General features: G+C 40.8%; 1 protein-coding gene across 2 annotated transcripts in view; it reads left to right on the forward strand.

Moving 5' to 3' along the window:
• The window catches only part of DAAM1 (dishevelled associated activator of morphogenesis 1), a 137,489-nt gene that overhangs the window by 17,090 nt on the left and 92,935 nt on the right, over positions 1–27,464 (forward strand). For both annotated transcript variants that reach the window (XM_006891771.1, XM_006891770.1), the window contains exon 2: positions 13,466–13,555. In XM_006891771.1, coding sequence (XP_006891833.1) covers positions 13,466–13,555 — 90 coding nt within the window. The remainder of the gene's footprint in view (positions 1–13,465; positions 13,556–27,464) is intronic.

Raw genomic sequence — 27,464 nt, forward strand, 5'->3', positions numbered from 1 at the left:
TGTTGCAAGCTACTTGGCGGCACATAAGAACAACAAACAATCCTATTTAGGGAGCTCTTGTGGCCTAGTGGTAAGAAGCTGTAATCCCAAAGACACATGGTTCCAATCCATCAATCCTGTGCGATTTACTGCCCCTGAATACCCGCTGGAGGGTCAGTTCGGAGTTGGTTTTGATTTGATGGTGTACAGCAGCAGCAACAGTTGTGCTTGGGAGTGGGTTGTCTTTATTATGTTAATGAGGAAAAATAAATATAGGGTACATTTTGAGATCTGAAAAAGGTTCAGTGCAAGCTAGCAAGGAGAAACCGGGAAAGAAAGATGACAAGCCGAATGAAAACTGCCCTGGAGCAAAAGTTCAGAAGAGACAGGGTCCTGCTTTCAGAAACAACGGTTAGAGTGAGCCGGCCCCTAGAGCCGGCACCCTGAATTTGGACTTCTAGCTACCTGAGTGGTGAGATAATAATAGATCACCAAGACTCCTCCTTAACCAGAAATGTGGTCTAAGTGACTGCAAGTAACTGGGGAAAGAGAAAATCATACACAAATGCAAATCACATTCTTTCTAACTAAAGACATATTTTAATCTAGGGGTCTGTGATTGTGATATGGGTTATAAATATAAACCTAGGAGCTAAAACAAAAGCTATACTTTCAGAAGTGAATGTGGAATAATGTTAGGGGACTGCAATTTGCAAACGTTTCTTAGGCAGCAAAAAGCACTCTATGGTAAAAAAAGGAATAAATTGGACATTATCCAAATTTTAAAAAAGCACCTAATTATCAAAATACATTGTCAATAAAATGGAAAACCGCATGTCACAAGTACTTTTGTCTGACAAAGGAAGTGTTTCCTGAATCTTTAAAGAGCTTCTTTAAATCAATAAAGACAAGTAAGTCAACAAAAATAGATGTAACGTTTGATCAGATACTCCACAAGACTAAATAATATGTGAAAGACCAAATAAGCATGTGAAAAAGAGTACCCAGCATTACACCTCATCAGGAAATACAGATTAGAACCACGATGACAGACCACTTCACATTAACTTAGATAGCTAAAATTAAAAAGACGTAGAACCAAGTGTTGGCAAGAATGTAGAGCAATTGTGTTTTTCATGTTATTTGATCAGGAGTATAATAAAGTGTAATAAAGTGTTAAGTACTTTATCCATTTCAGGGTACACTCTTGCCAAACAGGAAGGGGAGAAAAAATACTTAAAACCTATACATTTTACTGTAACCTTAAAACAAACAAGAAAACAAATAAGTATAATAATAGTCTTTAATCTTGGAAAAGCAGCAATCATTGCTATACCTAACAATATTCTTTCTTTTTCTTTCTGCTTTTCCCCTCACATCCTGCTTCATTTCTAGCTTACTTTCCCCCTCCTTGTAAATTATTCAGACATAAGGAGTTGCACTGCTAACTGAAAGGCCAAGCCTCATTGGAAGTTCAAATCCACCAGCAGTTCCAAGGGAGAAAGATGGACAATCTTTTCCTGTGTGGGTTACAGTCTTGGGAACCCAGAGAAGGGTCAGACATGAGTTAGTTCCACCTTGACGGCAAGGAATGTTGAATGTTGTTTGGGTGACTGGCAGTTAATTCAGAGATGGAGAGAACACATTTAGTCCTTGCCCTCTGGAGCACACATGTCAGTAAACATGACTACAGCTGTGTGATTTATGCCAAAGGTTAGGGGAGCCCAGAGGAGCTGCACGTCCTGGCAAAAGTCTGATGGGCTGGCTGCATGAAGGAAATGAATGATGCCTTGGAAAAGCTTGGGTAAGGGAGATTGATTTTAAGGTATAGAAGAAGGGCTTTCTGAGGAAAGAGAAAGACTTATGCAATTTCAAAAATGGGCAACTTGTCATCTGAATCACTACAAGGAAGATGAGGTGGGCCAGGCTGAACCAGAAGCTTAGGCCTGTGCCGACTGAGCAGTTTGTACTTTCACCTGAAATAAAAGGGAAGACTAAAAGTTTCTTTCACCTTGTCTTCTGAAGTAGACTGTAAACTCCATGAAATCAAGGTTGATTACTATTCATCTTTGCATTCTTTTTTTCTTTTTTTTGGGTGAGAAAAATTTATATTTAGAATTAGCCCGCTGCACTCAGTTTAGATGATCCCGATTTTGTTGGCAACATCCAAAGCATCATAACCAGGAGCAAGTCGAACATAGGCCTTCTTCTCTCCATCAGGCCTAATCAAAGTGTTGACCTTAGCCACATCAGTGTCATAGAGGTTCTTTACAGCTTGTTTAATTTGGTGCTTGTTGGCCTTGACATCCACAGTGAACACAAGTGTTTTGTTATCTTCTATCTTCCTCATGGCTGACTCAGTGGTCAGGGGAAATTTGATGATGGTGCTCTTCTGGGTGTATTTGGGCTGCCTTCAGAGTCTCGGTGTCTTAGGCCGCTGGAAGGTGGGGTGACGTGGGGAACTTCTTTTTTTTTGGCTGTGGACGCCCTTCAGGACTGCCTTCTTGGCCTTTAATGCCTTTGCTTTGGCTTCAGTTTTGGGAAGGGCAGGGGTTTCCTTCTTGGCTTTTGGCGTCATCTTCGTAGAAAGGCTCATTTTTGCATTCTTAAAGATATCTAGTCATGTTCTTGGAATAGATGTTCTTGTTATGTGCTGTCAAGTCATCTGTGACTTATAGTGACCTTATATAAGTACAGCAGCTCTGAAGCCCGCCTTGTCCTGAGCAGTCTCACTGATTCCAACACATCTACCCCCTTTGCCCCAGTTTCTGTATCAATCCAGCTCACCCAGGCTCTTCCTCTTCTGCTCTGTCCCACCACCCTTCCGAGCATGATGTCCTTTTCCACGGGCCAGTCCCTTCTTTGGCCACCTGCCCAAAGTATGTGAGACAGAATGCCCTCAAATTGACTTTGATTCATTGCAACACTATGAACAACACTCTGAACCCTGCCTTATCCTCCACCATCCTCGTGATCTTCCTCGGGGACAAATCCATTGTTGTAGGTACTATCAGACTGTCTCATTGAAAATCTTTCTTTTTGACTCATCCTCCAGTTTTCACAGCATGGTGTCTTTTTTTAAAGAACTGGCCCCTCATGACAATATAAACAAAACATATGAGACAAAGTTTCACCACCCTTGCCTCTAAGGAATATTCTGGATGTAGTTCTCCCAAGACACATTTGCTTATTCTTTTCTTGATTACAGTGGAGTCAGAACCAACTCATAACTGATTTTCAGCAGGTTTGCAGAATCTGTAAAGTAACATGGGGAGAGACTGACCGTCTTTCTCCTGCTTAGTAGCTGATTGAACTGCTTCCCTTGGAGTTGGGACCACAACTCCCTACCCACTGGGTCACCAGATAGTTCATTAACACCACAATTCAAGGCATCAATTCTTCATAAGCACCACACTGAAAGGCATCAATTCCTTTTCAGTCTTCTTTACTCATTGCCCCAAGTTTCAGATACATAGGTTGTAGTTGTTGTTGTTGTTATATGCCATCGAGTCGTTTTCGACTCATAGCGACCCTATGCACAACAGCCCTAAACCCTGCTCTATCCTGCGCCAACCGCACTGCCTCTGACACACCCATCCCAATTACCCCAGTCACCGAATCAATCCATCTCATAGAGGGTCTTCCCCTCCTGCGCTGTCCCTCCACCCTCCCAAGCATGATGTCCCTCTCCAAGGACCCATCCCTCCTGGCAACATGTCCAAAGTATGTCAGACGAAGCCCCAGAATCCTTGCCTCCAAGGAGTAGCTTGGTTTAATCCTCTCCAAGATGAATCTGTTTGTTTTTCTGGCAGTCCATGGTACATTCAGTACTCTTCTCCAGCACCACAGCTCAAAAGCATCCACTCTCCTTCTGTCCTCTCTAGTCATTGTCCAACTCTCTGATGCATAACAAGCGATTGCAAAGACCATGGCCTGTATCAGGTGCACCTTAGTCTCCAGAGAGGCACCGTTGTTCCTGAGTACTTTAGAGAGATTCCTAACAGCAGACTTTCCCATCGTGATACGCTTTTTGATTTCCTGACTGCCGGTGCCAAGAGTGTTGACTGTGGAGCTGAGCAAACTGAAGCTGTGAACAATCTCAATCTCTTCGCCATCCATCCTGACGCTGCCAATTGGTCCAGTGGTGAGAATCTTTGTCTTCTTGACATTGAGCCTCTGTCCATACTGAAGGCTGCAGTCCTTGACCCTTCACAGCAAGTGCATAAGGTCCTCCTCAGTTTCAGCAAGCAGGGTTGTGTCATCTGCATAACAGAGACTGTTAATAGATCTTCCACCAATCCTGATGCCACAATTCTCCTCATAGAGCCCAGCCTCTCGGATAATCTGCTCTGCATACATGTTGAAAAGGTATGGAGACAGGATGCATCCCTGGCGTACACCCTTCCCAATTTTGAACCATGCAGTGTTACCCTGCTCTGTTCTGACTACTGCCTCTTGGTCCAAGTATAGGTTTCGCATTAGCACGATTAAATGTTCTGGGATTCCCATTCTCCTCAGAGTCAGCCACAGTTTGTTATGATCCACACAGTCAAATCCCTTTGCATAATCAATGAAACACAGATAGACATTCTTCTGGTATTCTCTGCTTTCAACCAAGATCCATTTAACATCAGCAACAATATCCCTAGTACCACGACCCCTTCTAAACCCAGCCTGGACTTCCGGCAGTTCTCTACTGATGTGCTGTTCTAATCGTTTTTGGATAATCTTCAGTAGAATCTTGCTTGCATGTGAAATCAGTGACACTGTTCTGTAGTTTCCACACTCAGTTGGGTCACCTTTCTTTGGAATGGGAACAAATATAGATCTCTTCCAGTCAGTTGGCCAAGTGGTTGTTCTCCAGATTTCTTGGCACAACTTGGTGAGCACATCCAGGGCAACATTTGTTAGGAAGCAAGTGAAAAAAACCATAGCTTGGGTCAGAGTACCAAGACCTCGACTCGATCGGACAGCACATAAGTGTTGATTGATCTCTAGGACTGTAGTTTTCTCTTGGAGTCTTACATGCTTGATTCAGTCATGTAATTAACATAGAATGAGTCAGAGCACAGGTATTTTTGGAATGGAGGATGTGGGGTCTTACTACACTCTAGGCGTTGTTCCTAGACACTCCCAATTATTATGTAATTCAATTCAGGTCACTGTTCCTGCTCATACTTCCTTTGTGACCTCCAGGTGCCCTAAGGATAAAGACCAGAGTTTACTGTCTGTAATACTTATTTGCTTCCCTCAGCTCAAACCTCACTTCCTTGAGAAAGCCATCACTGCCTCACCTTTCTGCAAAACAGGGCACCTTTCAGTAGAAGATCGTAGATTGTTTACGGTGAATATATAATTGCTTGTTTGCTCACCTGGAACTATAATCCCATGACACCTCTTTTTATGCCTTATATCTACTATAATGCCTGGTGTTTCACAGAATCCTTGCAGTAACTCTTATCAGTCTTTTATCATGTTCATTTTCCAAATGAAGACATTAAAGTACAGAGGATAAAGGTTGCATAACCTGGAAGAACCAAACCTGGAGCAAAGCCCTCCCGCTTCTGCTTGCAGACACGCAAATGCACAGTGGAGAGATGGGAGCGTGCGTTTAGATATTGCTTCAGTGCTCAGTTCTCCTCTCCTGGATCAACAGAATGCAGTCTTAGGCATTAAGAACTGCCTCTAGAACTAGGCAACTCGATCTCCAGCCCTCCTGCTAGTATTTAATGAACTACCCTCACCAGAGTCAGCTATGATTTTCTTGTATGGGTGGGTCGTTTGTTTTTTTAAGCACTCTACGGTCTAGATGCCTGGCTAACAGACCTAATGTATTTCCCCTAAAATTTCCAATTTTTTGGAAATAATTTATATCACCATTATTTTTCTCATTCATTCATTAATAGGTGGCAGCAGGTGTGAATGACAGGAAATTCTGAAAAAGGAAAATTAATGACTTCATAATAATTTCCTATCCAAACTTTATAAGCATTTTTCCTCATCATGCAGTTTTAAGTGAATATTTCTTGTTTCCTTCCTGGTTGTTATTCCTCATAGAAATTTTTAATAGCTGGTTGTTTGGAGATTGCTGTGGGATATTTAAATAATTTTTTTCTTTTAATTGTGATTTTAATGAAATTTTACAGAAAGGCTAGATTTTTTTTATTCATTCACTGTTGCACATTTTACTCCCTCTTCCTCCCTCCTCCCAGTTCACTTAAAAAAAAAATTCATTGTTGCACAATTAACTCACCTCCCCAGTCCTCTTTGCAATGTACCTCTTATTCTGAGCTGCTGTCATACATATAATGCCTAATCAAATATTCTTTTTAAATAGTTCTTTCCATCATCAGTTCCAATGCAGTATTCATTATTTATGTCCTCTTTTCTTAGTCCCAACCCCCATGTCAGTCCTATTTTATAACAGTGGTGTTATACAGTATTTACCCTTTTGTGACTGAGCTATTTCACTCAACATTATATTTTTCAGGGTCACCCATGTTGTATAATAGTTGATAAGTTCCTTGTTTGTCAGTGCTTTGTAGTATTTTATAGTGTGAATATACCATAGTTTTTCTAGCCACTTATTTGTTGATGGGCACTTGAGTTGCTGCCATGTCTTTGCTATTATGAATAATGGATCAGTAAACATGGATGTGCATATATCTGTTTGACAGCTCTGGTTTCTTTAGGGTAAATTCCTAATAGTGGAATTTCTGGGTCAAATAGTATTTATATTCCCGACTTTTTGAGAAAACATCATACTGCTTTCCATAGTGGTTGTACTATTTTACACTCCCACCAGCAGTTAATAAGTGTTCTAACCTCTCCACAACCTTACCAGTATTTGTTTTTGTGGGTTTTTTGTTTGTTTGTGTTGTGTTTCCTTGCAGAAAGATAGCACATTTGGTAGATGGTCAAAGAAAATGAGGGAGACATTCAACTAGATGAATTGACACAGTAGATATGACAGTGGCTCAGCCACAGCAATGATTGTGAGGAAGGCACAGAACTGGGCAGTGCTTTGATCTATTGCACATGAGATTGCAGAGTTGGAACTAACCTGACAGCATCTAACAGCACCCCCACAACAATTTGTATTTGCCCTTAACAGAAAATAGTAACTGATTGGAGTGTAATGATTAGAACAACAGTGTGGTTAACTCTGTGCAGCATTACATGTTTACATGCTTAGTTAATATTGCTAATTCCCCTAGCAATCCTACGAAAGGGATGATATGCCTATCCCCAAGGTGAGGAAAATAGAGGCTTAACAAAATAAAGGACTTCCCAAGGAAGCTACTATGTACTAGGTAGAAGCTAGGCCCTGGGAATGTACATGTTACAAGACAGTTAGGTTAGGATAAGAAGAGAATCTGGAAGAGTTGAGGTCATACAGGAATACCTCTACATATTGGACTAGTGTATATTTTATTATGTATATTTTTACAATTTAAAAAATTGAAGGCCTGAGGGATGTGTAACTAATTTCACAGGCAATGCGGAACGAATGGCAGTTTTCTAGCTGGGGGTTCAAGATGTATTAGTGCTCCATATTTTTTTTCCCTTCAACTTTTGTTTGTGATTTAAGAGAAAGTTTACAGAGAAAGTTGTCATTCACTCAACAAATACTGTTTTGTGACGTTGTTAAATCCCTTCCTGTAACAGCAGTCCTCCCCCTTCTTCCCTGAGAGTCTCTTTTCCATTAGTCCTTATTTCCTAATGCTTCCTACTTTTTGAACTTTAGTGCTGGAAAAATACTGTCCCTATAATCTTTTATGGTTGATTGTCCTAAGGAAATATGCCCTTCTGCATATATTTTTTTTATTAGTCACCATATAGTCCTGTCTGTTGTTTGTCTGGATGTGAGAGTCATAGAGGTGATTTCAGCTCCAGGGTTAAAAAGTGACTAAGGTGCATAGTCGTGGGAATTTCCCCAGTTTCTATGAGGCCAAGAAGGCCAATCTTTTCTGTGATTGGAGCTGTGTTCCACATTTCTCTCCTACCCTCTCTGGATCTTCTCCTGTGATCCCTTTCACAACAGCCAGCCATTGTAGCTGAGCAACAGCTGGTTCTGATCTTTGGATCGTCCAGACAATTCCTGTTGTCCATTGGACCAATAATCTTTGATTCTTTTCATTATTCTCACCTCTGAATAGAGAGATACTTAAAGTTGCCCTTAGATGGCTGATCATGAGCTTTTTTCTAGTTGTAAACTTGCCAAAGTAGGAAATAGAATGATTTCTCTTGATGTCCCTCCCCTGAGACTGTGATCCTAAACTCTCAAATTCAAGTATTCATTTCCTCAAGATGTTTGGTTATATCTAGAAGTTTTCCTTATTTTGTAAATCACTTGCGACTCATAGCGACCCTATTGTACAATAGCCCTGAAACCTACTCTATCCTGTGCCAGTTTTACTGTCTCTGACACACTCACCTTCATTACCCCAGTCACTGTATCAACCCACCTCATTGAGGTTCTTCCTCTCTTTCGCTGTCCCTCCACCCACCCTACCAAGGATGACGTCCCTCTCCAAGGACTGGTCACTCCTTACAATATGCCCAGAGTATATTAGATGAAGTCTCAGAATCCTTTCCCCTAAGGAGCAGCCTGGTTTCACTTTCTCTAGGACAAACATTTTTGTTTTCCTGGCAGTCCATGGTATATTCAGCACTCTTCTGTAGTACCACATGTTCTATTTTACAACACATACTGAAGGATATATGTAGAAACATTGTCTGCCAAGCCTATATCTAAAAATCACACCAACAATTCTGATTTCTAAGACTAAATCTAATAACCTGTGGGAGGAGACTGCCCATCTTTCTTCCTCAGAGTAGCTGATGGAGTCAAACTGTTGACCTGTTAGCAGCACAGCTCATAACACATAATGCCATGAGAGCTATTCAGTCTATATGGTTGGGATGTAGTCTTTATTCACTTACACATATCATTGTTCCTGTCTGCCTATGTGCCTGCTTAGAGATTAATGCCTGGTTTTGAGGCAGAGCTTCTAAAGTGTACTCTTCAGATTAGCAGCATCAGTAACATTTGGAAGTTTCATGTTAAGTGCTGTCCACTTGACTGCAACTCATAACGACTCTATGAGCAACAGCTCTGAGCCTCGCCCTATTCTAAGCTTATTACACATACACATTTTCTGTCCTCCTTCCTCCCTGCTCAGTCATAATCTTTGGGTGGCACTTAACATATTTTAACAAGTCCTTCAGGTGAATCTGATGCATGCCACATGAGAGAACCACTGCTCTAAGAGAACAGTGGTCTTGCTGAATACAAAAGATTGGAGAGGCAAGGAAGAACAGTGGGGAGGTTATTGCACAAAGCAAGGAGTACTTATTAGGGTATAAGTTTGGGTAGTTTTAGTGGGAGTGAAAGAAAAAAGTTGATGCTTGAGAGTTTTTTTGTTTTGGTTTTTTTTTTTAAATAAGACTTAGTCACTAAACATAGCTCTAGTGACCTAGTCATAAGGAGCTGTGCTGCCAACCTAAAGGTATAAAGTTCATACCTACCAGCAGGACAAGTCCCCTGTCATGGGCCTCTCTGAATTACTGAGGATAAATTATGTCAGTTTGAAAACTAAGGTGTGCCTGCTTCAAGCCATGGTCTTTTTAATCAAATAAATAAGGATGACAGAAGAATTGATACCTTTGAATTGTGGTGTTGGATAAGAACACGGAATATCTTATGGATGACCGAAAGAACAGATACATCGTGGATAATGCAACAGCCAGAATACTCCTTGGAGGCTTGGATGACAAAGATTCAACTCACATACTTTGGGTATATTGCTACTCCTTGGAGAAAAGATTTCATGCTTGGAAAAGTGAAGGGTCCATGAGAGGAAGACCCTCAAGCAGCTGGATTGACACAGTGACTGCAGCAATGGGCTCAATTGTATCAGAGATTATGAGGATGGCACAAGATAGGATAGGGTTCAGATCTGTTGTTCATAAGGTTGCTTTGAGTTGTGCTCCACTCAACAACAACAACAACTTACTAAACAAAGCCATTGCATGGAGATGTTCCCATCTTATAGTGACCCTGCATGACAGAACTGCCCATAGGGTTTCAAAGGCTATAATCTGGACAGAAGCAGATTGCTACAGCTTTCTCCTATGAAATACCTGGTGGGTTTGAACTGTCAGCTTTTTGGTTGTCAACTGAGCCCTTAACTACTGCACCACTGAGGTTCTCTTTTTTTTTTAATGTTAAGAACAGTACTTTTTTTTTATTAATTTCAATGAACATCTACAGAGATTTCGGATTTCCATTCATTCATTGCTGCACTTTTCTCCCTCCCCACCCCTCCCTACCAGCTCGCTCCCCCCTCCGAAGAGAAAAAGAAAAAAAAGGATTCCTTCATTAGTATATAATTCCCACATCCCTTTCCCCCCATCCCGAGTACACTTCTCTATGCAACCTTAATTCTGGATTACTGTGCTAACCATAATACTCAATCATATATCACCTCTAATATTTTTGTTGTTGTTGTTGTTTTATTTTTTATTTTCTTTATTTTTCATTTCAATGAACATCTACAGAGATTTTGGAATTCCATTCATTCATTGTTGCACCCCTCTCCCCGCCCCCCCCCATTTGCTCCTCTCCTTCAAACACAAAAGAAAAACTCCCTCATTGGTACGCAATCCCCCACACACATCCCCCAACCCCCAAATATAATCCACTCTGCAAACCTCATTCTGTACTCTTACGATAAACATAATGCCCTAAAATATAAAATATTCTCTCCCCCAAAGACTTCAATGCCATAAACATATTTCATCCAGCTTTTCTCAGTCTTACCCCCATCCCGATGTCAGCCTCATTCTGCAACAGTGGCACCATATAGCATTTGTCCCTTTGTGACTGAGATACCTCACTCAGCATAATGTCCTCCAGGGTCACCCATTTTGAATAATATTGCATGAGTTCCTTGTTTTTCAATGCAGCATAATATTCCATTGTGCGAATATACCACAGCTTCTCTACCCATTCGTTTGTTGATGGGCATTTGGGTTGTTTCCAACTCCTTGCTATTGTAAACAAAGCCACAATAAACATGGGTATGCATACATCTACTTGGGTGCCATTTATGGTCTCTTTAGGGTATATTCCCAGTAGTGGATTGCTGGGTCAAATGGTATCTCTATTTGCAACTTTTTGAGAAAGCCCCACATCCTACTACACTGCCGTGGTAGTCAAGACAGCATGGTACTGGTACAATGACAGACACATAGATCAGTGGAATAGAATTGAGAACCCGGAAATCAGCCCATCTATTTATGGTCAACTGATTTTTGACAAGGAGATGAAATCAGTTAGGTGGGGAAATGACAGCCTTTTAAACAAATGGTGTTGGCAAAATTGGAAATCTATCTGCAGAAGAATTAAACAAGATCCCCACCTCACTCTATATACAAAAACCAACTCAAGGTGGATCATGGACCTAGGACTAAAACCAAGGACTATAAACTTCATTCAAGAAAAGCTCGGAAGAACTTTAGTAGTCCTAATCCACAACATAAAGAGTCTTCCCAGTATTCTGAAAAATTTACAACCAGGAGAAGATAAAATAGGTGAATGGGACCTTCTAAGAATCAAATCCCTATGCACATCCAGAAACTTCTCCAACAGGGTAAAAAGGGAAGCCACAGACTGGGAAAAAGTGTTTGGTAATGACATGTCAGATAAGGGACTTATATCTAGAATTTATAAAATACTTGAGCACCACAACAAGATAAAGGTGAATAATCCAATTGAAAAGTGGGCACAGGATATGAACAGACACTTCACCAAGGAAGACATTCAGATGGCCAACAAGCACATGAAGAAATGTTCAAAATCCCTAGCTCTGAGAGAGATGCAAATCAAGACAACTATGAGATATCATCTCACCCCAGTAAGACTAGCAAAATTTAACAGAACAGCAAGCAACAAATGCTGCCGAGGTTGTGGAGAGACTAGAACCCTTATTCACTGTTGGTGGGAGTGTAAAATGGTGCAACCACTGTGGACCACTGAGGTTCTTAAATGAAAATGTTTGTTGTACATTGCTGTCAAGTTGGCAGCTGACTTGTATCTGACCATCTAGCAGGTTTTCAGATGCTTTAAATCACATGGAACAAATTGCCCACCTTTCTTCCATGGAGAACTGTTGTACATTCAAACTGTTAACATTTGGGAGATAATTGTTGTGAAGTATTTTCAATTTGAGTACGACCCATAGTGACCCCATGAGCAATAGATCTGAACTCTGTCATAGTCTGCACTATCTTCGTCATCCCAGACCATTTGAGTCCATTGCAGCAGATATTGTATCAGTCTATCTCATTGAAGGTCTTCCTCTCCTTTGCTGGCCCTCTTCCTTTCCAAGAATCATGTCCTTCTCCAAAGAATAGCTTTTCCTTATAACCTGTCCAAAATATGTGAGGTGAAGCTTCATCAACTTTGCCTCCAAGGAATATTCTGGTTGCACCTTCTCCAACACATCTGTTCTTTTGGCAATCCATGGGATATTCAACACTCTTCTCCAACACCACAACTCAAAGGCATCAATTCTTTGCCTGTCATCCTTACTTACTAGTCACCTTTCAGATGCATAGCAGGTGATTGAAAAGATCATAGCTTGAATCAGGTGTACCTTAGTCTTTAGATTAAGATCATTGCTCTTCAGAACTTTGAAGAGGTTCCTTTCCCAATACTTTTAAGTCTCCTAACCACCTGACTGCTGGTCTCAAGCGTATTGATTGTGGATACCTTATTTACATTATTACCAGGCTATGCAGTCTTGACTATCTAACTAAGACTTGGCTATACAACCAAGGGCCACAAACACCTCACATTTGCATAATACTATCCAATCATGTGGTCAGACTAAAGACTAGAAAAGCCATATTAAGTAATTCACTGCATTATTTATTGAAAGTTTTCATTGATCTTCTTTGTGTAAGAGATACCCCCTTAATTCTGGCTTATAAGACTTTCCACAGACGATCCCTGATGCTTCAATTAAGCTGGTCATTGTCCCTAAACATACAGATTACTGCCACAGTCTGACCTTTGTTTCTATTATTCCCCTGCCTGGACTTTTCCTCCTCGTTTTATAGTCAAATCCTTCCCTTCCTCTTGAAATTCAGATTGATCTGCAATGTTTGGGAAGCTGTCCCCACCAGCTTCTCATCTCTGTTGTTATTCCAAAACTCCAAAACTCTTGAGGTTTAATGACCATTACAACTCAATGGATGCTATGCAGCAATACACAGAAGCTCATGAAAATTCTGTCCCTGCATAGTGCAGTCCCCAACATCTGGTGTGTGTAGGCATCCTCTCTCTCGCTGTGCTCCATGCCAGGGACATGCTTTCTTGATGATGAGAACATTCCTATTAGCATAGCTTCTTGATCCTTTTCAAGTTCACTTAAGTGTGTATTACCAAAGAAACACTAATTCTTCTTTTTCTTTTCAGGATGAACTTGACCTCACAGACAAACACAGGGAAGCCATGTTTGCACTTCCAGCAGAGAAAAAATGGCAAATATACTGTAGCAAGAAAAAGGTAAGATGCTTATCATATTTATGAAACTGGAAAATATAGTTTTTGATTCTGTTTGCTTTCTCATTCCACCAGTAGAAATCAGACAGCTTTTTGTAAAATAAGAACCAAATTGAATGTATCAGGTTGTAATCTTGGTGCCATGTGTGCAAAGTCATGAATTTTAGGTATTGTTTATTCCAACAATTGCATAGACCCTTCTGCACCCTCTTCCTGTTCACTTAACATCTATCGCCATGTTCAGGATCATGTGAGTGCTTTATATAAAATAGAAATGTTTTTGTCTTTACGTAAACATTTTTATTTAGGCAAGTGAGGACTAATATTGTGGTTTCACAATGCTCTGTGGTCCACTTTCCAATTTTCCATTTTACTATCTCTAAGATAGGTCTCTTATACTCATTGTCCTTATGTGAGATGTGAAATGACTGTAGAGCCAATAGGGTCATGAGTCTAAGAGATATCTTCTAGGATATGCACATTTGACTTCCTCTCATCCTCTTGATCAGATCTGAGCTACTTGCCTATCCCTCACCGCTTGGTACTATGTTTTTATTCTGATCTGCTCCTGTGCAGTTAAAAGCTGGATTCAGGATGCCACAAATGCACATAGCTTTTATTCTGCAGCATCCATGTCAGTAGGCATCAGTCCGTGGAATGCCTTCTTCAGAAGGCAAGCGTATCCAGCCATATTTTAAACTTTGTGGCACATCCACTTTTTGGAACCAGTCCTGTTTATGGCTACACCTTGTCACTTCCCCTGTAACCAAGATAGAGATATCTATGTCTCCAACATAGAGTGGACACTCTACAAATCGTCATCCTGTATAATTTCAAGATACCTTCTACCCCAATATCAAGGATATGTCTTATTAGGTGATTAATTAGCCGTTTATATGGCATTAGTAGCTCAGTGGTAGAATTCTTAACCTGGGTTCAATTTCTGGTCAGTGCATTTCATGCACAGTCACTGTTGCCAGGGTTAGTGGAGGTTTCTATATTTAAGTGTTGCTAAACAGATGTCAGCAGTGCATCCAGAGTAGAATGAATTAGAAGGAGAAACCTGGAAATCCTGAATATCAGTCAGTGAAAACCCTCCCACTCATCTGTGGCCAACCATAGGGATGGTACAGGTCCAGGCGGCTGTTTGTTCCACTGTTCGTGGGTCAGTGGCAGCTAACAACAATATCAAAGCATGTCGTTTGTGGCCTCCCTGGGGCAGAAAAAGTAATTTCTGTCTCCTCCTAGCACTTCTGCTGCCTCTTTACTACCTGTGTAGTTGGTGCACCACCTCCCAGACAAATTTCGCTGAGACTCTCGCTGCTCTGGTGGTCTCTTCCTCTCAGGCTTTGTAACTCTGGTAGCGAAGCACCATGTCTGTATTTCTAGTACCTGGTTGTTTTGAAATCAGTGGATGATGACTGAACCACTAAATTGTCCCTAGTGTTACATTTCATCCTGTCAAATATGTTAAACCCCATTAAACTCTCCACTTGAGCAGGTGCAGTGGATAACTGTGTGTCCGATTTCATTCAGTGTCATTGACTGAGGATGCTGAGCTGTAACCTCTCAGTAGGATTTCCAGCCCTCTCTCAGCCCTCACTGCAGGTCTTCAGGGCTCCTAATCCAGTGATAACCAGTAGGATGGTTTTGTGAATAAACGTGTCTGCCTCTTGTCTTCTGCTCTTTTGAATTGTACATATTTTACAAAGTAGGAATTTTTTTTTTTTTTTAGCTGACTTGATTGCTATGGCTTAGGACCCCTATATAATACCCTAAGAAAGAATTATATGAAGGGAAAAAATGTATTCAGTTATGAAGCTGATGGACTCAAAAGCAATGGCATATTTCACACTGTGATCTCAAAACCCCTGCCACTGAGAAAGAAGTGGCCTTCAGTGGTCCGGTGCGTGGAAGACGCTGTCTGTGTCAGTTCATTCTAGGGCAGATTCTTCTCAAAACTAGGAAAGAAGATGCAGTGGGATTGAGGGTATTCACCAGAGGAAAGGACAGACATGGAAAATGGAAGCAGCTTACTGAGGGGAAAGTGTTCTTTCCCGGATTTTATTACACCCTTGACAGTAATTGAAACTTAATCATGGAAACTACTGCCCCTTAGCTTAGAAAAGGCAAACCCTGGAGGATAGTAATGACCTGGAGTTCAGCTGCTGCTCCTTTTTCAATGTCCAGGCCTATCAGGTCCTGTTGCAAGCCTCATCTTCTGTGCACATGATGGGGCTGAGTTTTGCGGGAGTATGAATATGGATGATGTGACTGACCACTGGCCTCAGATGGCCTTGATGAGATGAACAAGCCCTCCTGCTAGTACCTGGACAGTCACACAGATCTTTCAGAATGCATTTCTCCTGCTCACTTCATCCATCCCATCAGCCTGGATTCCTTGTGTGACTTAGAAACACCGTAGACTGAGAGTGAGGTAACAATTTTAACACTTTGTGGAACCCACAGGTTTATACCTGTCTGTGTCCTTAAAATACAAGGAAACATTGACTTTTCTTTGTCAGAGTATCTCAGATTATTAAAACTTTTCTATGGTTTTGATCTGAAATTGGCCTCTTTGGTAGTTTGGACACTGTATCAAATCATGCAGTGATCATGCTATTACTACTCCTACAACTGCTTCTCATTGCCATCAAGTTGGAGCCAACCCATAGCTTACCCTGCATGAAGGTTTCAGAAGCTGTGAATTGTACAGGAGGAAATTTCCAGTCATTTTCCTTTGGAGCAGCTGGTGGATTCAAACCACCTGCCTTTGGTTTGGCAGGCAGTACAACTTCTTACCTACTAGGCCATCAGGCTCCCTGCAATGATCACAAAAACTCAGAAACCTATCCAGGAAAAAGACGTGCCTGCTTACCTGTCTTGTGAAAATACAGTTTCCACAAAGGCAGGTTGCTCAGTCTCAGGTAGCCCCTTTTAACACTAGGAACACATTCTTAGAGCATCTCCTGTGTCGCTTTTTAAGTCAGTCTTGTCACCAGGCAGCAAAACCAAGTCCACTCAGGGCTGCTTTGAGTTTTCCATCATTCAAGATTAGAACCTCGAGCGCTGCCGATGTTCACACACATAGTGAAGCCATAGAGTAAGGGTCTCGAAAGCCAAGAGAAACAGCGTGAGTTGGTGGAAAGCAGACTTTATAAAAGTGAACAGAAGTTGTAGAGGCCAAGGAGAGACTGGGAACTGAAAATGGGCCAGAATCTTCTTAGCCAATAGTGACTTGAGCCCAGCGTAGGCTTTCTGCTTATCAAACTGGGCTCATTTATAAAACTTCTCTAAATCTGTCTGAAAATGTGTTTTCAGAGCCCAAGTGAAAGCAGCAAAAGCATTTCTGGGGCTATAGTTACTGGATAGAAATTATTGGAATTTTGCCTAATTGAGTAATCTGGGAGAGAGCAAGAGATGGATGTTGTGGCGTTGCTCAAAGCCCCGATAGATCTATAATAGTTCCTGGCTTGCTTGGCCAGGGTTTGTCATATGTGGCAATCCACTGTCAGATTTTTCAATTTTCAGGAAAGGTCCAAAAAAGGTCCTGTTGGGGGGAGGGATATTTTCAAATAGGATATGTTTGTGGTTCTTATCTTTAAAGGTAATTCCCTTTTTAGTTCCAATCACAACATACTCTTTTGTTTAAGTGAGGTTTTTCCCAGTCTCCAGCCAGAAACTGCATCTGTTAACAATCTTTTGGATTTTAAAGTGAAGCTTTTTAAACAATGAACCATCTGACCATGAAAGGCATCTGGCCATGCTGTATTTGCTCTTTGTTAACATGATTTTTAAAGCCTGGGAAAAGTAAGGAGTAGGCCATCAGACGGGAAAAATCAAATGGCACATCCACTGTGCTATGCAGGCAGCAGTCTTATCAGCATGGGAAGAAAACTTAGTTGCAGTTCTTTGCACAAGCAGTCATGCTTGTTGTATCACTTAACCTGTCCTCATAGACATCTAGAAAGTGCTTTCTTCATTCTTGGACTTTAGCGTTTATAAAGTAAGGGACTAGACCTGCAGGCAGTGTTTGCTATAGTGGCGTATTAAGGCCAAGAGGAGAATTTGTAACTGTACCTCACTCTTCTTCCACTTCTGATCCCTAAAACAAAAACTAAAGTAAATGGCATTGTTGTTATGTGCTGCCAAGTCACCTGCAACTCATAGCAACCCTGTGTATAACAGTTCTGAACCCTGCTCTATCCTGAGCCAACCTTATTGTCTCTGACACTCCTACCCCCATTACCCCAGTCACTGAGTCAATCCACTTCATCGAGGGTCTTCCTCTATTGCACTGTCCCTCCAACTTCCCAAACAAAATGCCCCTCTCCTAGGACTGGTCCCTCCTTGCAACATGTCCAAAGTATGTCAGACGCAACTTCAGAATCCTTGCCTGCAAGGAGCAACTTCGTGTCACCCTCTCCAGGACAAACCTCTTTGTTCTCTTAGCAGTCCATGGTATATTAAAAGCTACTTTGAAGAAAGTGATTATTTAAAAGAAAACAAACAACAACAACAACAAAAACCAAGTGCATGTTTGCTTCTGGCTTACTGAAAGCGTCCAAGAATCTTTCTTGTCCAGGCTGTAGTTCATCTGCTGTGGTTGGTGCAAAATGCTAATCCTGGTATAAGGCATACTTTGAAGATAGCTAGGGAAGAGGACTGAAAATTTAGCCAGTCCCTTTTCTTAGGAAGATCTGGTACATGGTGCGTCAGGAGGTGCACTGCTTCCTCAAAGGCAGGCCCTCTCCAGTGGTGTGAATCCATCAGCAGCTCCTCTGGAGAAAGATGGGTAATCCCCTCCTGTGTCATTTACGGCTTCAGAAATTTAACGGGAGATCAACTATGAGTTGGTAGGTTTGAATTTGGGGGGTTTGTTGTTGTTGTTTTATTTACTTCGATTTGGTTTGTATACCCTAAAGGGATCACTTCCCTGCCCTCCTAACAGAAGAATTAAATCACAGAGAAAGACTAAAGTTGTGTGTGGACAGGCATCAGGATGCAGTTCTTTGAGTTCCTTGAGTGTTGAGGCATCCAGTGTTTGGAGTGTGGTTCATTCAGGTTTGACCTGAATTGGTTCATCTCAGGTCTGCTGAGAATTTGCTTTTCCATCTCAGATATACTGAATCAGAATCTACACTTTTTAACAAGGTCCTCGGGGATCTAAAACAATTACCTGGGGCTGTTGTTAAGTCAAATAGCTTTTGCTTCAGCATATCTGGATGGAAAGGCAAAATCTCAGCAGGGAGTTGACTGGATGAATGGATTCTAAACCCTGGTGTGTGTGCAGAGGAGGGAGTGATTGGATCAAAATCACCAATTTACAGGCTAGAGAGTTTTGGTGCCCAGTTCATGGCAAGTTGTGCTGTTAACCTAACGGCTAAGCTTCTCTGGCAGTTCAGTCCACCAGGGGCTCCAGAGAAAAGTGAGCAGCCTCCTCCAGTTAGGATTTACAGCCGCGAAAACCTGGTGGAGGGTTGCTATGAGTTGGGACCAGCTCAGTGGAAGTGAGTTTGAGTTGAGTTGTAAATGATCTTCCTTATCGTTTATATTATAGAGTTGATTAAATATATAGGGTATCATTGTTGTGGGCTGTCAAGTCAGAAGGACCCATAACTGACTCACCATCGGGTTTTTAGTGCATTTAATCACATAGGAAGAAATTGCCTATTTTCTCACACAGAGCAGCCAGTAGATTTGAACCACATGCCTTTGGGGTTACAACACAGCTTCAAATCAATACGCCAAGCATTAGTTTTTCAGGTCTCCACTTGGCTAAATGTCAGGTTGTGGGGGAGAGGAGGAAGTAGTGGAATTAAAGACAGTAGGATTCATCAATTTGGATAGATTCTATACAACTGACAAACCACCTGGAAAATAAGGCAGTGAGATGAGACTTAATTATTTAAAGGATACCTACTGACATGGTGCCTCAAGCTATCAATAAAAAGTTTGGAAGTCCAAATCCACTCTGTGGGAGAAAAATAGGCCGTCACCTTTTGTAAAGACTCACAGTCTTGGAAATCAAATAGAGGGGGGACCCCCCCCCCAGTCTGAACTGACTCCTTGGTGATAGGTTTGGGTATTTTTTGTTTTTCCTAATGAGAAACAGAAACAAAACATTTGTCTGGAAAATTTGAGAAAGAAAAGAAGTTAAATATCTTCCTTATTGTTTACTATTTAGAGTTGATGAAATATAAAAGTGTGGGAGGGGGATGCTGTCAAGTCCAAATTGACCCATAGCTGACCCTTCAGAGGCTTTTCAGAGGCAGCAAATCACACAGGAGGAGACTGCCCACGCTTCTCCCGTGGAACTGTGGATAGATCCAAACGGCATGCCTCTAGAACTGAATCCTGTTATGTCCTTTTTTTCTCTTCTTGCATTTTCAAAGATCATATTTAGACTATTGACCTAATAATGTTCCAATTTCCTGGTGACTCCAAGGGAGAAAGGTGGAAAAATCTCTTCCCAAATCTCTTCACGTGCAATGTATAGTTTCGGAAACCCAGGGGAGGGTGAACTACTATTCACTTGCAACTCAATGGTAATGAGTTTGAGCTTTTGGTTGGTTATTATTTAGTTCTCTTTTTTTAACCAAAATTTGTAAGGCTTGTTAGGAAATTTTCAAAAAGGCTTAATTTTGAAAAATGACACTGGAAAGACTGAAATAAAAAGTTTATTCTGTAGGAAGAAAGAAACTTCAACTCAGGCTGATGTTGAGTGAGTGTGCCCCAGTGAAACTGAATTACCTGTCAAAATATTACTAACTTCCAGCTGATAGAGAGCAGCTCCTATAATACTTAACAGTAAGAACTGCCTGCCAACCAGCCAGTCAGGCACTTCCTCTAGTGTGTACCAGTCTTTGCCTAGGATTCAGGGACTAAAGGTTAACTTCTGCCATAGTTTAGCAGGGGACTTCAAGACCCTGATCCCACATTGTATCACTGGTTCTGATTCACCGAGACCCATGATAGACTACTGATTGGGAAATATTTTGAATGTTGGCCCAAGTGTATGAGTTACTAATTGACCTGAATCATATGATCATTGGGTAGTCGTCAAAACCACTTGGTAATATGTGTCCAGAGCTTTAAATATTCTTCTTCAGGGAACTGATCCTATAGAAGTAATCAAAGATGCAGACAGAAAATTATGTACTATTATGTACTTTGCAGAAGTATTTCACAATCGGTAATTAAAACAACTTGCAGGAAGATGGTTATCTTGCAATATATATCCATATTAGAGTATCTTTCAGCCATTAAAAAGTCTTCTTTTAAAAGAAATTGTAATGTTTTGAGATAGATCAGTATAACATGTTATAATACTCAACACAGGACCAATAGGCAACATCATGATAGATGAAGAAAAGATTGAAATTGTCAGTGATTTCATTTTACTTGGATCCACAATCAACACCCTTGGTACCAGCAGTCAGGAGATCAGGAGACAGCTTGGGGCAAGTCTGCCATCAGGGACCTTTCCAAATTACTGAGGAGCAGTGATGTTAGTTTTAAGATTCTTTTCATTCAATTGCTGTGCATCTGAGAGCTGAACAATAAATAAGGATGACAGAATTGATGCCTCTGAGTTATGGTTGGAGAAGAGTACCGAATATTCCACAGGCTGCCAAAAGAGCAGAAACATGTCTTGGAAAAGTATAGCCAGCATCCTCCTTCGAGGCAAAAATGACAAAGCTTCAACTCACATACTTTGGGCATGTTTCTAGGAGGGGCTCTTCCTTGGAAAGGGACATCATGCTTGGAAAGGTGGACGGTCGGTGAAAGAAAGGAAAACCCTCCAAAGAAATGGATTGACACAGGAATTGTATCAGTGGGCTCAATTGTTTCAGTGATGATGAAGATGGCACAGGATAGGACAGGTTCAATTCTGTGTTCATAAAATTGCTGTGAGTCATACTTGACATGATGGCACCTAACAATAACAAGAACATGAGATGTTTAAGTGTTTTGATTTTATTTTAAAGGTATAACACTATAAATAGCATGGTCAGAACCTTGTAAAGTGCGTGCAGGCAGTCTTCTTGTGATGAGTATCTGACTTATAGACGACTTCTGCTTGCCCTTTAATGTCACATAAATTTGCCCTTAGTTTGAAATGATTGTACTAACCCCTGCTTGCAACTGATTTTTCAGCATAATTACCTTTACTTGCTGCATGTGCAGCTTTTAAATTATTGAAAAGACTTGAAGCCATTTCTTGCATTAAAGTAAACTTAATAAGAACCATATTCAACTGACCTGGTTTACTTACAAATTCTTAAAGACACAGGTGGAAACTGATCTTGTGCATACTCCAGGGACAGCCTGCATGTAGAGAAAGAGGCAGACATACAGAAAAAGTAGTTGGGTGGGATTGTGAGTCATTTATTCTCTCCTACCTTGAACTGTTTTTCCCTAATTGTGAAAATAAAATGGGCAATTTAGAAAAATAAAAATACATGCAATGTGTTTTGTGTTCATCCGGTTTTAATTAGAGACCCAAGACCACCACTTCACTTTCTCCACCCATCCACCCCCACTCCTCACTCTACCCCCACACACACACACTCACTCTCTCTTTCTTTCTCTCTCTCTGTGTCTCTCTCTCTCTTTCTGTCTCTCTCTGTGTGTCTCTCTCTCTTTCTGTCTCTCTCCTGCACAGAAATTTGTTATAAGGATTTGCCTATAATTTTGGAAGCTGGTTCAACATTTTCTGTAAGCCTATTTTATTGCATGTAATCGTGCTGGAGCTTCAAGCCATTGGGAAGGGAAGGCAGCCATGAAGGGGTAAGGTGAGGAAGAACAAGGATAGGCTGGACTCCACAAGGACTGAAACCTGTGTCAGTTTCTGCTGCCTCTGACTTTGGGATGAGTGTCCTGCAGAAAGCTGGACACTTAGTCACAGAGGTATATACGCACCTGGCCCAGGAGCAGCTGAGGAGGACCCAGAACAAGGTGGAGTTGTAGACCCACTTGCTAATGCATAACAACCAGGTTGGCCAGCAGATGAGCGTGAGCTTACAAAACCTCTGCCACTTCACTTCTTCCCTCTACTTCTCCTGGAATGCTTTTTGTATGCTTATGCTACCTAGAATCTGTTAGATTGGCCATAGTTCAGTTTAGCCACCTTGAACATTGTAAAGCTACAGTACATTCCTGTTAAATGTCACTGTCATTTTCATCAAGTTAACTCTAAGGTGACTCTCCATTGCATTGTCAAGGCTTTAAGCCATACCTAAGGTGACTGTCACTGTCCATCTTTCTTTCTTGTGGCTGCCGGTGGTTTTGAACCACCAGAGAGGCTTGTCTTTGGGTTAGCAGTGCAACCTCTCTGCTATTCTATGAGGGCTCCTTTCTAGTACATTTTAAAAACCTTATTGCCGTTGGGTTGGAACGAATTTAAAGCTGACCCTCCAGTAAATTTTCATAGGCTATAAATCACACAGGAAGAGATTGCCCCTCTTTTCTTCTGAGGAGCAGCTGGTGGATTCGAACCCCCTATTTTGGGGTTGGCAGTGCAACTGCGTACCAGGCTGTGATACTAACACTGTCTGAAATAAAACATTATTTGAAATTGATTGAGCCAGTACTTCTATTGTCAAAACAAAATTGACCTTTTTATTTTTATTTTTTTTTTAAATCTTGCTCAGATAGTCCTTCCCATCTCTCAGCTTGTTCATCTCCTTCTTCTCTGGAAGGATTAATTGACTTGTAATATCAAAATGCATACCATAATTTAGCTTTGGTGTGTACAATATGTTTTGTCCAAGGAAAATCAGACTCTGGTACTCCTTAAACACACATTAAGTTTCAGTAAAGGCTGACTGGTTCTTGAATATTTTTTTGCTCCCCCTGCCCGAGCCCTTTGCTTACTAATGGATGTTGTTTTCTTTTCCCCTTACTTTTTCCAACTGGGCCATGCTAGCTACCCTTGTTACCCCTCTGTCTTGTAATATCCACTATAGGCTTGAGCTTCCTCTGTGTGTTTCAGAAGACTGAAACACTGCCTTCGGCAGTGCCCGTCTTCATTCATGAGGAAGCAGTAAGCAGACTTGCCCATAAAACAGAACATATCCCTTCTTTCCTCTTTGGTGCTAGGTGAAGTGAACAAGTCTGAAATACTGTGGGCCACTTCCAGAACCTTCTTTGGGTATATTACAATTTTCTCGTTCTGTAAGGTTTCTTGTTCAGGCTCTACCTACTGCCTATGGAAGCACCTCCCATAAGATAGACTGTCTCCAATTTGAAAAGCCCTTTAATCTGTGATTGTCTTGCAAGCTCCCTAAATTTTTTATGTCCTTCATATTTTTCAAAGCTGAAGTGCATTATGTATGTGACATTATTTTCCTAATAAGAGACAAGTTATGAGACTATGTAAAGACCATTCAAAGGATAACCTCAGAAGGCAGGATGCTTTTTTATAAAGAATTGCATGTTCTAGTCTATATTATTAACCTCTCTCCCCTCTGTTAACTATCTGCTTCATAGAGTTGATGTGAAAATTAAAGATAGTAATAACATTTAGTACTTATCATGCTTCTGATATCACCAGTAGTACTTATAATATTGCCATGCTTCAAGCTTGCCCATGATATCAGTGGTAACTATGATCATGACAGAAGTATAGACAGAAGTGCTACCTGTTCTCTTCTTTACTAACCTGGAATCCATTTCCTTATTTTTTTTCCATTTTCATTTTTAAAGACAGTATATGGTTTTCTTAGCATAATACTGAAAACCTCATAAACACCATTTTTTACATTGAGAAAGTACAAGACACTTCAGGGGTGGGGGGAGACAGTAGGAGAATATTTTATAGGTAATTGAAGAGATCAAAAAAGTTCTTACTGAAAGCACCAGATAAAGTGGGACCCACTTGGAGATGTTATACTAACATAGAGTTACTTCACTTCTGTGAGTAGAACTCTGAATCTGATTTCAAGAGCACCCTTAGGTTTGGGGAGACTGAGGCCCAGAGACACTTCATTTCTTCCTTCCTCTCATCCACATGCCCATAGTGTATGTCAAGCTCTCTGCTGACCAAGTTCAGCATACAGAGAAGTTCACTTGATTGAGTTATAATGCTTGATTGGGCCAGACCGTGTGAACCCCCCTTGGCCCAGGCTGAGAAGTGGCATGTGAGTGAGTTGAACTATTTTTTAAATAAAATAAAAATTCCTACCTGCTACCTAAAAAAGATTAGTGCTTTGGTTTCAAAATAACAAGACTAACAAGTATTTTTAGATGAAAAACATTGTGACTGCTGTTATTTGCAGTGGGAGACCAAAAAAAAAAAAAAAACCCACCCCAACTTTTTGTAGGACACACACCAAGAGATTCCATTATATAAGCCAGTTTTCACAAATAGGTGACTTACAAGGCTGACATGAGCCAGATTTACAAGTGCCCTGGATGAAAAGGGGATGGGGCATGTGTGTGTGTTTGGGCAATCTGTTCAGAATTGCAGCGTTAGAGTTTAAGAGCAGAAATTTATTATGTAATTTCTGAAACTTACAGCAACAAAACCAATATTAGGTAGATTGTAAAAATAATATTTCAATAGAATTACAGATTTTATTATTGTTAGATAAAAGTCTTAAACCTAATTACCAGAGTTAGCATTCTGCATCCTATTGATACTTTCCAAACGTCTTTCTTTTTATTTTTTTTAAAATAACAAAGATTGTTGTTGTTATGTGCTGTCGAGTTGCTTGTGACTCATAGTGACCCTGTGTACAACAGCCCTAAACCCTGCTCTGCCCAGTGCCAATCGCTCTGCCTCCGACACAACCATCCCAATTACCCCAGTCACTGAATCAGTCCACCTCATAGAGGGTCTTACCCCCCTGCGCTGTCCCCTCCACCCTCCCAAGCATGATGTCCCTCTCTAAGGACCTGTCCTTCCTTACAACATATCCAGAGTATGTCAGACGAAGCCCTAGAATACATGCCTCCAAGGAGCAGTGTGATTTAACCCTCTCTTGGATGAATCTGTTTGTTTTCTTGGCAGTCCATGGTACACTCAATACTCTTCTCTAGCACCACATCGCAAAGGCATCAATTCTCCTTCTATCCTCCCTAGTCATTGTCCAACTCTCTGAAGCATAACAAGTGATTGTAAAGACCACGGCCTGTATCAGACACACCTTAGTCTCCAGAGTGACACCATAGCTCTTCAGTACTGTGGAAAGGTCCCTAACAGCAGACTTTCCCATCACAGTATGTCTTTTAATTTCCTGGTTGCTGGTGCCCAGAGTGTTGACTGTGGAGCCAAGCAAACTAAAGTTGTTAACAATCTCAATCTCTTTACCATCCAACCTGATGCTGCCAATTGGTCCAGTGGTGAGAATCTTTGTCTTCTTGATATTGAGCCTCAATCCATATTGCAGGCTACAGTCCTTGACCCTCTGCAGCAAGCGCTTCAAGTCTTCCTCAGTTTCAGCAAGCAAGGTTGTGTCATCTGCATAATGCAGATTGTTGATAGATCTTCCACCAATCCTGACACCACACTTCTCATAGAGCCCAGCCTCTCGAATAATCTCTTCTGCATACAGGTTGAAAAGGTATAGAGATAGGATACATCCCTGGCGCACACCGTTCCCAATTTTGACCCATGCAGTGGTTCCTTTCTCTATTCTGACAATAGCCTCTTGGTCCAAGTATAGGTTTCCCATTAGTACGATCAAGTGTTCTGGTATTCCCATTCTTCTCAGAGTCAGCCATAGTTTGTTGTGATCCACATAGTCAAACGCCTTTGCATAATCAATGAAACATAGACAGACATTCTTCTGGTAGTCCCTGCTTTCAGCTAAGATTCATCTAACATTAGCCACAAATGAGAAACAAACAAAAAAATGAACAGAATTCAAATAAACTTACTCTTGGATTATGGGATATACTACTGCTTCCTAATTAGTTTTTTTTTGTTGTGAAATAGAATATTATAAACATCCATATTTAACAAATACTTGCCATATTTCCCTCAGGTTAAATGTAATAATAATGAACCATTATTAATAGAATTAAAACAAAACATTTTAATATAAATATAATGATAACAAATTACACTTCATTCTGAAGATAATGTAATTTGTTTTATCGTATTTATAAGCTTGCTTTTCATGTATATATCAAAAGCAATATACTTTATTGCTTCTTGTTAAATGCTGTATTGTGTTCCATTTAATGAGCATGCTTTAATTAAATTACTTATGGCTGTATTGGATAACACTATCTAATTTTTCCCATAATTTAAAATAGCATGAAAAACATTGCCATATATAACGTTGGATAAATGTTAGAATTTGTTCTAGAATAACACTCATCTGTTTAGTATGAACCTTTTTACCTTTAATTCCTCTCCAAAGTGGCTATAATAATTTCCATCAACAAGGGATTATTAAGAGTTCCAACTGTTTGAAGGGTTGGTACTATTTTAAGAAAGGAAACTAGTGTAGTGGTATTCTGATAAATCTTTTAAATTCAAATATTCAGGTCCAAGAAATAAAGTTCACCTATGTACCTCATAATCAAAATGAAGTACCTGAAAGAAAAAATAAGGGAGCTCTGTTGTCATAGTTTGTAGGATGTTGTGCTGCTAACTCAAAGGTTTCTTCTGGTCTTTCAAATCCACCGGCCCCTCTGTGGGATAAAGATGAGCATTCTCCTCCAGTGCAATATTTCTACTTCCAAAAAAAAACCAAAGGAAGGTTCGCTATGAGTCAGCTCCCACTTGATGGCAATGAGTTAGTTTTATGAGAGGATGAGAAAATACTCACCCAAGGTTTCTGTGACTTCTTGCTGTCTGAGCATGATGGTCTGCGTGTGCACGTAACCGCAAGTATTTGGGACTGTGTGATTTTTTTTGGCTTGTGTTTGACGTACAGGACTGCTCTTCCCCCCAGGA

The sequence above is a fragment of the Elephantulus edwardii genome, unplaced genomic scaffold, assembly GCF_000299155.1.
Source record: "Elephantulus edwardii isolate Elephantulus edwardi_28Jun2011 unplaced genomic scaffold, EleEdw1.0 scaffold00104, whole genome shotgun sequence".
NCBI classification, from domain to species: Eukaryota; Metazoa; Chordata; class Mammalia; order Macroscelidea; family Macroscelididae; genus Elephantulus; species Elephantulus edwardii.